The sequence below is a fragment of the Thermobia domestica genome, chromosome 8 (assembly GCF_964235325.1).
Source record: "Thermobia domestica chromosome 8, izTheDome1.hap1.1, whole genome shotgun sequence".
NCBI classification, from domain to species: domain Eukaryota; kingdom Metazoa; phylum Arthropoda; class Insecta; order Zygentoma; family Lepismatidae; genus Thermobia; species Thermobia domestica.
Genome location: NC_137461.1, coordinates 275821923 through 275837684, shown reverse-complemented (window position 1 = coordinate 275837684; position 15762 = coordinate 275821923). Strand labels below are relative to the sequence as shown.

At 35.7% G+C, this 15762-nt stretch overlaps 1 protein-coding gene across 1 annotated transcript in view; it reads right to left on the bottom strand.

The window, feature by feature from the left end:
• Positions 1-15762, bottom strand: part of LOC145693642 (MFS-type transporter SLC18B1-like) — a 263501-nt gene that overhangs the window by 30039 nt on the left and 217700 nt on the right. Inside the window, exons 6-7 of the mRNA XM_081769831.1 lie at positions 14092-14212; positions 613-725 (exon numbers count right to left, since the gene is read on the bottom strand). Of these exons, the coding sequence (XP_081625957.1) occupies positions 613-725; positions 14092-14212 (234 nt within the window). The remainder of the gene's footprint in view (positions 1-612; positions 726-14091; positions 14213-15762) is intronic.

Sequence of the window (15762 nt, the reverse complement as noted above, 5' to 3'; positions counted from 1 at the left end):
TTACAAATCTAATAGACCATCCCAAGTAAAATGAAATGAATTACGTAAAAAGAAATCAGTTACTAAAGAAATGACGTTATATTCTCAGGAAGCAGGAAGTGCACAATTCCTAATAACCTACGAAGGTATTATAACACAATTGAGACGTTTATTCTTTCTGGGAGGCGTTTACAAACTAGATCTCTCCACTAGATATGGGTAGGGGGGAGCAGCTTTGAACTACAGAAAAGCAATGTTAATCCATTTAATTAATGGATTAAAACTTCGAGAATATTTATAATGTTTATGTGGGAAAAAAAATTAGAATTGTTGACGCTAGTTTACAACATCCACTACTAGTTTTTTTTTTCTTTCTTCAGGACTCTCTTATTGAAATATATTGGTTTCTCTACAGCTACTAAGAACATAGGCTTTGCTAACAATTCTACTGCTGATGATTCAGTTCAGGTTCCCTTTTCTTTATGTAATAATAATAATACATCAAATTCATACATTATCTAAGAGAAGAGTATCTATATTACTAGGAGTTAAATATTAAACCAATATTATATGAGTATTATTTGCCCATGTTCAACTTGTCTAGCAATGGTTGACATTTGTAGTGTTACTTACTGGACGCAGATGGGGTTCTAATGTTGCAGCGTAATATCCAACGCTAATGGAAGTAGCAACAATTGTAAATGAAGCCAGAAACACAGACGGGACTTTCAAAGCTTTCATTATTCCTGCAAAATGAAAAGAAAAGGTATTAGTGATGAGATATTTAAAACAAAAATTTATTATTATTATTATTATTATTATTATTATTATTATTATTATTATTATTATTATTATTATTAATTGTGTTAAAGTAAAAGTCTCAAGCTTAAAGCTATGATTGGCTTGGGCGCCAAAAGATGTGAAATCCATCCAGGTGTTCAGAAGCGATGTTTCATGGAAAAAATGAAGTGAAATCTTTGAGTTTTACGTCCCACGGTTATGCCGATTAGGCTAAAGGAGACGGTGATGATGAGTAATGAATGAAATGGTGCAATGAAGAAAGTGGGAGGAAACGGGAGAACCCGAGAAAACCCACGCACACGGTGTTTGTCCACCAAAAAGTTCACTTGGCGGGGGCTGGGATCGAACCCGAGACCCCAAGCACCAGAGGTGAACGCTCTACCACTGAGCCACCGCGGTCCTCCGAAGTTTTATGGAATTCCTTCGATTTACAGAAACAAAATCATAGAAAACTTTCTTTTCCGGCTGTCACATGTAGGAATTTTGATTGTTTTGTAAAAATAATAATATTAATAAAAAAAAAGCCAGTGTCTCTTTGAAAGGACATGAAACAGAACGATGTTGTTGGTTTTCTCAAACTTTTATTTGGAGGCGTGCAGAAGCGATAGAAAGAATGTTTCTGCTAAGTCGAACGAGAGAGAAAAACACTCCTACCCTGTTTACGTAGCTCCATCTAAAGATCTTCGCATTGCACGTGTTTCCCTTCAATTTTAACAGTTCTATCAAGTTCACTTCTTTGTCAGAATGTTCCCGGATTCCAACTTCTTGTTTTGCTGAAAACTCACGGATATTGTAACACTAAATAACCGCTTTCTACTAAGTTTTTATGACCGGGAACCTGTCTACTTAATGCAAATAATACAGGAGGTTTATTAGTGATAGGACGTTATCTACAGATTCCATGTGAGGAGCGGATTTTACGTGACTCTTAAAATCATTCTACGGCCCTTTTCCAGGCTCCAAAATCCACATTTATAAAACTTGGGACCGCTTTTGAAGACTTAAGGGCAGTAAAATTTTTATTTTTTTATTTTTATTTATTTATTTTGACAAATATAACAGAAAATATCTTTAATGTTTAGGCAAAAAGATAACCACTTGTATGTTTCAAACCACTTTCTTTGAAATGTTCTTGTCTGATTATCATCGGTTTTACAAGTCACAGTGTAGTCAAAATTTAATGGTTAATAAGGTTCACTATTTATAATAACCGTTCTAGCTCTAATACGGTTATTATAGCTAGAACCGAAGAAGGGCTACAGGAGATGATTGACAAAATAGTTTACACTGGAAAACTATATGGAATGGAAATAAACATCGAAAAGTAGAAAGCAAGCAATGAGAATATCCAGAGGAAACGCGCTCTTACGGGTCAGAGTAGAACAAAAAGAACTTGAAGAGGTCGAGAATTTGAAGTATGTTGGAAGTATTTCGACGACAGACGCTCACTGCACATAAGAGATCAGATCAAGAATAGCCATAGCAAAGGAAATTTCGATTTTTGTGTAAATTTAGCCTAATTCTAGGGATAATTTTAGGAATTTTAATATAAAATACCCTCATATAGAGTTTGGGCCCCTCCGAAATCAAATTCCAGCGTACGCTACCGGTCATAGCCAAATAAGCATTCAACAAGAAAAGATCACTCTTAACTAGCAGGCTCAATATTGAAAGAAGTCGGTCAACTGCTATATCTGAAGCATTGGGCTGTATGGTTCAGAGACTTGGACATTACGTAAATTAGAGAAGATATATTTAGAGAGCTTCGAAATGTGATATTGGAGGAAGATTGAGAAGACAAAATGGACAAAGAGAGCAAAAAACGAAAATGTTTTAAAATAGATAGAAGAGAAGAGGACACTTCTAGCCAGAATCCTTTGTAGGAACTCCAATTTGAATTTGACACATCTTGCGAAGAAATTGTCTTCTTCATACCGCCATAGAAGGAAATGTGAAAGGAAAGAGAGGAATAGGAAGAAGAACACAACTAGTAGATGATTTGAGAAACAGAAGAAAATATTGGGAGAGGAAGATGAAGATCGGAAAACGTGGAAGAGACATTTCCAGGCTTAAATCTAAAATTAAGAGAAAAAAAATCTAGTCCCAAGACCTGCCGAAAGGCAGAATACTTAATAATAATAATAATAATAATAATAATAATAATAATAATAATAATAATAATAATAATAATAATAATAATAATAATAATAAAGGCTCACTATAAGAGGGGCGGTAAATTCATTTTTGCCCTCGTATAGAAATGTTTCAGCTATTTGTATGCAAATTGTGTACGAAATGCGGCAGTGTCTGATGACGATGAGACTAATATGCCATTTTTATGCTGCTAGGTTCAAAACTGCTGTAAATATGGCGACTGGAAAGACTGAAAGTGTAGAAGTGGCAAAAGTGGAATACTGTGCGCTCATAAATTTCCTTCATCTGAAGGAGATGAAAGTCAAGGACATCTACGCAGAAATGAAAACTGTTTATGATGAAAAGTGCCCATCCTTGAGCACTTTTAAAACATGGAAGAGAGAACTGAAATGTGAACGGATGAGTTTGGAGAACGAATCTAGAGAGAGAAGACGGAGTTCCACTTTCCAAATCATGTCGTTATCAATCGCTGAACACGGAGTGATGGACGACAGACGAATAACCATAAACACTGTTGTTAATAAGTTTAAGATCTCCAATCGCTTCGCATAGTGGGTTCCCAGGTTTTCACCCCTTTTCAAAAGCGCTGATTGTGTATCGGAAGTGTTGGCACTTTGTGTACCTAATGAGAACAACTTTTGTGATCGTCTCGTGGCAATGGATGAATATTGGGTATATCACTTTGATCCAAAGACTAAAGTGATGAGTAAACAGTGGAAACAGCAGCTCCACAACCCCTAAGAAAAAAAAAGGGGGGGCCCTGTATAGCCTTCTGCTAAGAAGGCCATACTTTCAGTTTTCTGGGATTGCAAGTTCGTTATTCTTACGGATTACCTAACTTATGGGCATAGTGTGACTGGAACATATTACAGAGGTCTGTTGGAAAAACTTCGCGATGCTCTAAAGCAGTGTTTCTCAAAGTGTTTTGCGGAACCCTGGAGTTTCATATAAACAGACCTCAATGAACCGAATAAAAAAAAATTTGCAAGTTTCTATCTCATCTAAAAGTAGATTTGAATTTTGAGTCCTTTTGAATTTGTTTTTGGAAGTTTGAACCTGCATTGAAAGAATTTCTTGAGAAGAAGGGAATCTCGGAGAAGTTTATGACATTAATAAAGAATTTATTAATTTGGGAATTGGCAACACTGTAAATGAGTATTTTTCCAGAAAAATAAAGTGAATATTATCAATATCAATGGGTCAAAATTCTATATGACATCCAAGGAAAGCCTCCTCGCCTCACCGTTGACGAGAAGCTAATAAATGGACTTGAAATCATAAGTATGCACATGTTTGTTACGTCATGTACTTGAAATAGTAACTATTCAATAACGTCAGCCTGTCTATCTCTATAGTAATCTTTGTTATTTGCTTACATTGTACCGTACCACCATACTAAAAAAAAAAAAAAAAAAAAAAAAAAAAACTATTACTAACAATGCTCGGTAGAGGGCAGCCCAATCAAATAGAAACGCAGTGGTAATCTGTGCACAAAACCACTTATGTTTACTGTTACTTTAGAATAGAAATAGTGACTGAATAAAATGTAACTTGCTACTTTATTAAAACAATTAAAATAATTAAACTGCTTCTGAGGAATCATTCACTACTTTCAAACAATCGTTATTCAAATTTATGTTATACTTGATATAGGCAAACTTGAAGTCCAGTTTGTGTATGATTCTATTAATATTATTAATGCTTCGTTCTTTTTGCAGAACACAGAATAACACGTGTTCATGATTATTAAAGTGACAATAATTGAGTAGTAGTAGTGATAGAAGAAGGCCTCATTTGCGAAATCTCTCTCTTCCACTAGATGGCATAACAGAATAGAACTTTTGAGACAAGTACTACAGGGATTCTGTTTTTACATTTCAGTTTGCTATTGCTTACAAATGCTAAATACATTGGCGTCAAAGTTTTTTTTTTTTTTTTTAAATCTGGGAGGGGGTTGGATAAATCAAAATCCTCTTTCCGACAAAAGTTATATATACAAAGTAGTATAGTTTATTTGAATATATTTGACTAAAATCTGAGGGATGCGTCCCCCCGACCCCCACTAACGACACCCATGCTAAATGGAAGATAGCTGACTTGTACATTTACCTTACATTCATATTTGCTGAACAAAATTTATTATATGCACATGTAATAACATGAACAGCTTAATAAATTTAAATTTCTCTAGGTTCATCTCTCCAGTATATTTATTTATTTATTTAAACAATCACCAGACACAGTTCAAAGGCCATTTTACACAGGATATCTATCAACAACAATAACAATGGAAAGGATTTTAAAAGGTATCGGCGCTCCCTGCCTATTTAGTAGGCATTTGCCTTGTAAGACTGAGGAAAAAGCTAGTCAGGATGATCGGCAGCGGGAATCGAAACCACGACCTCCTGAAAGTGAAGTCAACACTACCACTTGAGGTACTTCGCTCGGTGTTAGTCCTCAGTAAGGGTTTTTCATTATTTATATGTAATGACCTGTTAATCAGCTTGAGTTTCAGAACGCTATAGATTATAAGCTATGGGGGAGTTTTTTTTTTTAAACCGAAAATTCGTCTTTCACCCGAAAAAGACTCAAATTGTGTTATTTTATTTGACTTTTTCCATAGAACTCGAAAATAGCAACCCAGAAATCGATTTTTTTTTACTAAACTATTTACTTTTGACCTTTTCAAAAACTTTTCATAGTTTTAATTAAACATTACCTTACTCAATGCAGATGTATAAACTGTACCTTTTTCGAATCAAATTTACAGTAGGCATTCATACGATGAAAGTATGTGGTAGTAAAAAAACGTGACAGAGAAATAATGGGGGGAAATTTTATAAATTTCCCATGAAAATTCCCACTTTTCTGGACGTTTCTTGTGATTATGTGGAAACACAGAGTCCAAAGCCGAAGAGTAAAATTCTCTATATGTACTACTGCATATGTAACATACTGAAAGTTTCATGTAAATCAGTGCAAAAAGAAGCGACGGGGAAAAAAATATTTTGTCTTGGGTACACCAAGGTAGTTTTGGGAGATACCGACATGTGGAAGATTTCCAATCATTTGAGTGTTAGCTACACTGCCTTTACCTGACGTGGCTTGCTGCCGGAAGCACATGAAACGGAAGTCTACAGCTGGAAGCAGTGATGTCAATTTGTAGGGAAAATCCTATTTTATAGGATTTTTCGATATTAATTATACGAAATGGGATAAAGAGAATTTTCGTCCAAATTGGAAACATATAAAGGAATTTACCAGTATTGTATAATTCGTGTCAATAAAATTCTCTACAAACGGAAAGTAGATAGAATGAGGCATCAATAATGTGTTAATCTTGTTAACTTTTCTATTTTATTCATTAAAAAAAAAAAAAAATCAGCAAAGTCCGTGCTAGTGAGGAGTAACTTCGTCGTATATAATTCCTAGAAATCAAGTAGGGTCTACTAAGAAACTAAATTTGTGCCCTGATATTTGAAGGAAATCTGATATTTGAACAATATCAATATCAAAGAGAAATAATGAAGTTCCAAACACTCCATATGAAATGTGTAAGAGAACGAAAGTTTTCTGTATCATTCGGCTTAGCATATGGTGATTGTGCAAAAGTATGAATTCCATTTCTGACTAGTAACAAAATACACTTGATCTAGAATAAGGAAAATAGTTATTCACAAATTATTTTATAATTGTGCAAGATCGAAATTTATTGATAACGGCATACAAAGATTCATTTTCTTCTTCTTCTTCTTCTTCTTCTTAGTAGTAGTAGTAGTAGTAGTAGTACAACGTGGGATATTAAGATGCAACACGAGATGTGTTTGTCTCTCGAGATGGAATTTTATAGAGTTTCAGGTTGGTGTCACTGGCTGCAAGACGCAGCGTAGGAAATATTGGTGCCATATTCGTTGGTATTTGTAAGAACATCTAAAAGGTAAGTACACGGGAGAAAAAAATATGAAAAAAGCTGTAATTATAAATCAGTAGTGTTGAATCTTAAGCTTAGCAAGAAAATGTTCTAACGTTCGAGTTTTAATTCTGCTCGTCTCTGGCCGGGAAGTAATTCTATAACATTCACAGGTTCTGATCCCCGTGAAGGTAAGCTATTTTATACGGTTACCTAGGTTCCAATCCTGTTAGTTCCTATTTGGGAATTAAGAGTTATCAAACGGTAGGTTAGTCTCAGCGTTGGTTCGGATCACAGAGTTCTGGGTCAGGATATGTGGGTATATACGCTAAAGACGGATTCCAATTGTTCCAATACAGCTCAATAATATAAATATTATTAAGTTGTATAAACACTAATTTAAATATGCTGAAAGAGAAAGAATAAATTGAATATAATCCTTCAAATATAAATTTAGACTATTATGTTATACAGGGGCGGATCCAGGACCGACTTCTTGGGGGGCGGTGGGTTGTCATACTACTACTTTGAGCTACTTTTAAGAGCTTCAAACTCTGGGATGGGTTTTATTTATATATATAAAATAAGAAAGTTTCCTTTTCTGGGGGGCGATTGCCCCCCTGGATCCGCCACTGATGTTATGTTAAATATATAAAATTGTATAGTTTTGAAAGGATACGTAAAGTTTAGATATTATAATTTCAATACACATCACTTAAAAATCACTACGCAAGTACTTCACACTTTAAATTACAAATGCGAATATATATATATATATATATATATATATATATATATATATATATATATATATATATATATATATATATATATATATAGATAGATAGATAGATAGATAGATAGATAGATAGATATAGCCGGGGCGCTTTAACTTATTTAAAGCGCCCTGGATATAGCTATCCTAACTACAGTGGTTCTGAAATTTTCCGATAACGCGGATCCCCTGCTCATTCGGGAAGTAATCTGCGGACCTCCTTGTAATGCTATCTAAAATTTCACATGGTATTAAAAAATATGCTACTTAGAATTACCACTGACAAGAAAAAGATCAAGAAAAATAATGCAATAAGTAATTTATTCTAAAGATACATGATTGCTTCCTGGTGAACGAAATTTCAATTGAAAATATAGTAAGTTTCAAGACTAAAAATCAATCATTTTTTTTAAAAAGGAAATTCACTTGATAAACAACGTTCTCAAATATGGGGTCACTAATGTGAGGAATGAAATTCTTTATGTTTTTCCATAATTGCACTGAAATCTGGAATAATGTTTGTCCTCATCAATCTTAGGTCCGATTCCACAATAACACGATTTCGTTTTAAATGTTTTAATACTGCATAGAGCAGAAAAGGTCTGCTCACATACGTAAGTGATAGGGAAAGGCATCAAATTTTGCAGTGCCTTTTTTAGACAACTCTTCGTACTCACAGCGCACACTGAAACCAATTTGAGTCAAGAGTTACTCGCAGTGGAATATCTAAGAACGTATTTTGGGAGGATTTTTTTTTTTTGAAATCCCAGAATTGGGGGGAGGCTTGATGGGAATCACTAACATTTACTTTTTTAAAAATCTGGAATTGGTGGTAGTGGTGGGAGCTTTCCGCCACTTGAAGATTAAATATATGAAATTCCGAGGCGTCGTACAATTAATTTACAACGGTTTTTGAAAAAGTGCCCTAACAAAGAAGAAATTTACTCATTTCAAGTAGTCCTATATAACGATTGACCAACTTCAGGGCAGAAATTTAGTAACGTACATATAAGTTCTAATTGCTCTCTTTTTAGTAATTGAAAAAGTACTTCTTGCGTAACAGCTGAGAGTTCCATTACAACACATTTCAATTTTTAGGCATCGCGGACCCCCTGTCTAGGTCGCACAGACCCCCAGGGGCCCACGGACCCCCTGTCTAGGTCGCACAGACCCCCAGGGGCCCACGGACCCCACTTTGAAAACTACTGCTAACTATATATAAAACTACAAGAACTGACAAAATTATTGAGCACCTCCTGTAGGGCTACAATTATTAAATTTGGCATGATTGTAGCTTTCCGGAACTAACCCACAGGAAAATTGTGAAAAGTTGATTTTTTTTTTTTATTTTTAGGGCGTCTAAAGAGGGGATGAAGAATTTCACCATGTTATTTAAATGGGCATTTTCTTGGGATACAGAATCTTATCTTTTAGATAGTTGAAATAAGAAAAGAAACGATAGAATTGTGGGTTCAAGAGGTGCGAATCCGTAGGCCGACCAAAGAAAGTGTGTGGGGGCGAGGCCCCCCAGCTAGCCAAAGGCTAGTGTATATTATATTTAGTGCTCTGAAATGGGTCGGGTCAGTCAGGTCAGCCTGAGTCGGGTTACGGGTCAGTCGGGCCAACTCGGGTTGTCGGTCTGGTTGTCGGGTCGATCGGGTCAGCTCGGGTCGGGTTATCGGGTCAGTTCATTTTGGTCAACTGAGTTTAGGTTGAGCTTAAACTCGGCTGGAGTCGAAAGCTGCTGTTTCACACTAGCTGCCTTATTAAAAATAGCAATTTTCAATTGATTTTATAGAGGCCATAAATCTATTTTGAACACTTGCAGCTAGTGTTTTTATGGTAAATGCTTATTTTTGTGCTTGTATGTACTTTAATTTCTTTAATTTTTAAATATGGAAGATTGATTTTACCAATCGACTGTAATATTAATATCTACGCCAATATGGAGTCTGGATTTAGAAGAAAACTAGAAGTTGTTTAAACAAGGCCGAAAGAAAGATTGGATATGGACGACCAAGCCCAAGCAGGGCCGTGGTAGCTCAGTGGTAGACAATTCATCTCTGGTGCATGGTGTCCGTGGTTCGATCCCAGCTTGTGCTAAGTGGGCTTTGTGGTGGAGAAACGCCGTGTAGTAGGTTTTCTCGAGGTTCTCCTGTTTCCTCCCACTTTCTTCATTCCACCATTGCATTCACTTCTCATGTTCACCATATCCCTTAGCCTCGGTGCAGAATCGAGGGACCTTAAACTGAACATTTCATTTTATTTCACCAAGCCCAAGGACATCGATACAAGAACAAGATGAAGATTGGATATGCAAGACGAATTGTATAGTAATCTTGCTCTTGGCCTTGTTTTGGTGATCACCATGTAGCGATGAGCATATTTTCTTGCTTTCCGTATAGTATGAAAGACCATAATCAAAATCACACTTGGTCTTCATTTGTACCGATGAGGCGAGCATTCTTGGCTCTTGTATAGCATGAAAGACCACCAAGACTACGAAATGTAGGACCAAGACTTGACAGTGCAAGACAAAGACGCAGTATTGATGACCAAGACCCAGGGTGCGAATTGTTTGAATTTCATTTGTTGGGCTGAAAGTGATGAAATAAAATTAGTACTTTATAATTAATTATCATACTGTATTTTTAAGTTTTAAATTACAAAATTCATATTATGTATCTTCTTACTTGCAACTATATATACTGTAAAATACGTTTTAATTACCGAGAAAGAAAAATCAAAGTGGTGCGGGTCCCGGAATCTTAAGAACCTATTTTCGAATGAAAGTTGAAGGGTAGGAAAAAAATCACAGGTGTTCTCCAGTTTCCTCAACCCTTATCATTGTAGTTAAAGATTTTCTTTTGTCTCCGCCAAGAGACTCTTGCTACTGCCTTCCGAGAAGACCCCCTGCCGTCTGAGCAGGTGAGAACACTGACCTTGAAGAAAAATTTCGTCACATAGAACTAAATCAAGAAAAAAAATAAATTTCTCCCACGTCGGACACTGGTATCAGTTATAAAAAGAAATAACCAAACGTCAAAAGTGCCAAATATTCATTACGATGCATATACAAATCCCCCGCTTGATCTAGCTAGTGGTTAACGTGTAAGACTTCGGTACACGTGGTCCGGGTTTAATTCCCAATGGGAGTGCATTTTGGCGTTCACCCAGTATCGCGACCATAGTGCTCTCAAACGTGTCGGGTTGACCCGACCCGGGTCGGGTAGGTTCGGGTCGGTTCAGTCGGGTCGGGTTGGGTTATTCGGGTCGGATTGTCGGGTCGGGTTAATCGGGTCAGCTCGAGTCTGGTTGTCGGGTCAGGTTAATCGGATCGGATCAGGGGTCGGGTCACTCGGGTCGGGTCGGTCAATTCGGGTCACGGGTCGGGTTGGTCTTCAACCCGACCCGACCCGTTGAGAGCACTAATTATATATATATATTGCAGTGTGTCCGTAAAGTTGCGCAACCCAAAGTTTGATTGCGTATATCTTTTGATCTAAGAATGATAAAGACCTGTGACTTAAAATAAATGTAAACATATTCTATGTAGATATTTTCGAGATCATGACCAATGCCGGAACTTGTAACGTTTTTATGTAGTAACGAAAGAAATTACCGTAAGTGTAAAATAAAAAATGTGCAAAACGAAGAAAATCAATATTCAGTTACAGAAAACTGATTTCTTGCGGGCGAATTCTTGTGTATATGTACAGTATGCATCAACATTTATCCATTGGTGCAAAAATATGACTAGGTTAATGCAGTGTTGCCATATAAAAAGGTTATTTAATGCAAGTCCGTAAAATGGGTATTTTTGACAGAAACGCGGTTCCTGGCAACACTGTTGTCATAAAATTACTGCAACAGGTGTGTTTTAGGTTAATTGATGATAAGCAATGAGAATTCGCACATCAGGCCCGCAACCAGCTACAGAGGTTTGGGGGGGGGGGAGAGCAAATCATTAAACATTTTCTTACCAATAGCTAAATTGTGTTTTTTGTATTAATAATAGCATTTTGTGTTAAGTTCTGGAGGGGCCACGAAAAGTTCAGGGGGCCTGCCCTTTAGCCCCCCCTCTCGTTGCGCGCCCGTTGCACATAATTGATAACATGAATTTTTATTCCAAAATTTACGGACGTAAAAACATACATATTAAAAACTCCATTAAAATGTAGTCATAAAAGTAGCTGTAAACTTATTCGTGCTATTTTGATCAACACACACACTCGATCTAAACTAAATATTCTAAAATATATTGTTGTTTCTATATGAATGTATTAATTTAGTTACTACTGTATATTTCTTTTATTGAATTTAAGATTTATATTAATTGTTTTAATTTTCTGTCTTTTACTGCTAAGTAGAGTATCAGATACAAAGACCTGTAGAATATGTACTTTTAAGATATTCATGCTTACATGCACAAGTTGTTGTTACAAAGGCAGTGAAAGAAACCACGAACGATTAATAATTAGCTATTCGCTTGTGTTCTTGTAATAATGATGCTCCAATATAGAAATGTTTGCAGAAGCCAATTTTTAATTGCAGTTTTAATTTGACAGTTTATTGTGTAATTTACGCTATTAATGAAATACAGTAGAATATCATGTATCATTATGTGTTGTTTGAATCTTCACTTATATTTCTATACTGTGTATCCATGTGCATTTGTAATGAAAGGACTGGTTCTAGTGAAAGGGGTAGCTATTTAATGAATTAAACCCTCTTGATCTATCCTACATCTACTACATATCTGTTACCAAAAAATGTACATAAAACCCAGTTCTCATTTTCATTAGAACACAAAACATACCCGCCCCCCTTGGTCTACGCCGTCACGTTCTGGCGCTATGTCTGCTGGATTCTGTTCTTGATAGTGTGTAAGAAATTACCGGTACTCTTTTTTCGTACTGACTTATACAAACATTTTTAAAATGTACATGAATATATTTTACTTACTACCTTATCGGAAAAATAAACGTACAATATGAAACATGCCAGACAAACTTATGATGACACCTACAGATCTGCCAACCCTAGTGTTTTAGCCAGTGGCGTATTTAGAGGGGCCTTCCGGACTTATGCCCCCCTCCCCCGAAATCTTACTTACTATAGTAAAGTATATGAAATATCTTGCAGAATTTTCACATTTTCAGGCAAAGACCCCTCGCCGAAAGTTAGCAAAGCCCCCCGAAACAAAATCGTAAATACACCACTGTCTTAGCTTATAACTTTCTGTGAGTTAATCAGGTCATACAGAGGGTTAAAGATCATACCTCTACCTTAATTTAATGGTGCAAAATTCCTTTTTCTTTCTTCAGGAACAGGAGAACACTAGAGGTCTTCTGAACTTCATTTTCCCAAAAAAATGCACCGAAAATGCCGCCAAAACAAGATCAAAATGGTAACAGAAGACATCCCGTTAGTTTTCTATAGCTGCCTAGTTTTATTAGTGAAAATTAACTGCTATCCCAAGGATATGATCGGCTAAATAAGCATTTTGGAAAAATGAAATCTTACTTTGTTGGTCTTTCAATAAGGAGCTAAAAGAAATTTCATGAAATGTGGTATTCCAAAGGCAAGAAAAGGGCAGTTTAAAAGCGATGGAAGGTATTTTTAAAACGTTGCTGTGAAGAAGAATGAAGACAATTTGTTGGGTCGAATGCAAGAGAAACAACAAGGAAGAGAAGAATATTGACGCCAAGCAAGAAGATAGAAAGAGGAATAATTGTGTTCTGAGGAACATAACCAAAAGGCATGGGAAGGAAGACACCACACACTATGTATAATATCCGGATTTTGATATTGAAAAAATCGAAAACATACAGAAACTTTCTCGATATATCGAAGTACTGGAACACCAAAAGTATCGATATATTAAAATCGATGGCACCCTTGGTACACTGTGAACAACTGCTCTTCAATGATCTTTCGGTTTTTATAGTAACAACCAGGCCCTTATCCAGGGGGATCTAGGGGGGCCGGATCCCCTAAATTTTTGCTGCCTCCTATAATATTCACGTTAGTCTTGGAAATGGACTATAATATAGTAATGAATTATAATATGGTTGATCGGCCCCCCTACCTTCAGCCCCTTTACAGTTTTGGGCTGGCTACCAGCCTGTGACAACAGCAAATAAGAATGTGCATACATTTATACTATTTCAGGAATAACATACGTAGTGTTTCACAAAATTCCTTTACTATGTATAACCAGTCTCAATTGCACTTGCACGGAGTGGAGGAAAGTTATGTTTCAATATTATTATCAGCATACGAGCCTTTGGCGTGGGACCTCATGTGGTTCGGATTCCACGTTAATCAGTAGGTCCACGTCTCATATAGCCTTGCTGCTGAAAGGGAAGTTAAACTCAAAATCACCTCATTTCAATATTATTAATGAGATATAAATTATATCGAGATACACTATACACAATGCTATTAAGTTTGAGAAGTTTAGTGTTACCTTGTGTGGGATGTCCTTCCCCTGATGAAGGAGATGATAACGGAAGAACCAAATACGTCAGAACTCCAACAATTATTAAACTGCCTCCCATCACCATAAACGGCACCATGTAACCTCCTGCCTAAAACAAGAAAATGCACTTTAAATACAAATCAATGAATTTTATACATAAGGTGTTCTAAAAATGACACCTACGGACAACAGTGTTATTCTTCAGGGCAAAATAAAGCGAAAAAATATATATTGGTATATGCTTCGGGGAATCCTTCAGCTGCCATAGGGAGGCAATAGATTCACTATGTGGCAACGTCGAATATTAATTTAGAACCATTATGAATCCATCAAACCGTTACATCGATTGTTACGTTAATAAGAGATGCTACTGTCAACGTATATCGACTAACTGCTATTTGTTAAGAATCGATATAATTATTTGATGATTGGTCGATATACTCTATATTTCTTTATCTGTCGCGTTGCACAATTCGTGTCTATAGACTAGGACCCAAAAGATATATAATTATATATATTTTTTGCTTTATTTTCACTTACAAAAGTGTTCTGTAGTCCGAGGGGGCTTTTTCAGAACACCCTATATTATATATATATATATATATATATATATATATATATATATATATATATATATATATATATATATATATATATATATATATATATATATAAGTAAGCAAACATAATAAAATCATAATTAATTGTATTCATGAACTTTAAATGTAAGTTTTTGCATACATTTACAAGATATTGCAATTTCATCTTTAATTCATGGTTTAATGTATCCCTTGTCATTGCTATGTGAAAAACTAGATCAAAACTCACGTAATCATAGGTCGCAAATTGTTAAAGTAATAATACATAATACAGGACACAATGTAATGAACAGGACAATATGCACTCAATATGTGTATAATATAGAAATATAACATTTGAATTTTATTTAAATCTAATAAATCTTCCTTTTTAATTGAATCTTGAGTAAATCAGAAAACAAGCTGATAGCAGTGATAATCAAATAAAATCAAAAAGTTTTCTCTTCGTTCCAGATTACAAGTGAATTCATAGACAGTGCTATCCCAGAAAATATACTCTGATAAAAATAGGGATTCCGTAGGATAAACTTCAAGCTATGTGCTATTTTTTGAAACAAAATCGGTGATACAAACGCAGATAAACTTCAAAACACTGAGTGGCCAAGCACAAGATTTGGTTTTAATTTTTTCAGAAGTTTGTGGTTGAAGCCTCTGCCTTCTATTTGTGCTACAACTTGGCGTTAGGTTTGTTAACATATGTTGTGGGAATACATAGAGATACTTCCCATTTGTCAGAATGTATGTTTATTTTTAATCAGAAGAGTTCTGTCCGTCCAAGCACAAGCAATGAAAATCTTGAACACACCCGACAAGTGTTCGTATGCAGCCTTAAGAAATCTGTGCGAAAGGTAACAGGGAATTGGATATGGTTGTTCCGACAGTACACAAGATCCTACGAAAGAGATATTACGGTTCTATCCATATAAAGTTCAGCATGTGCAAGTCACTCAACCAGATAAGTGAGTTTGTAACTGACATGATACGGAAAATACAGAAAAAACGAAGCATTTCTTAGACACAATTCTCTCACAAAGCTTGTTTACATATTTAAGGCACAGTG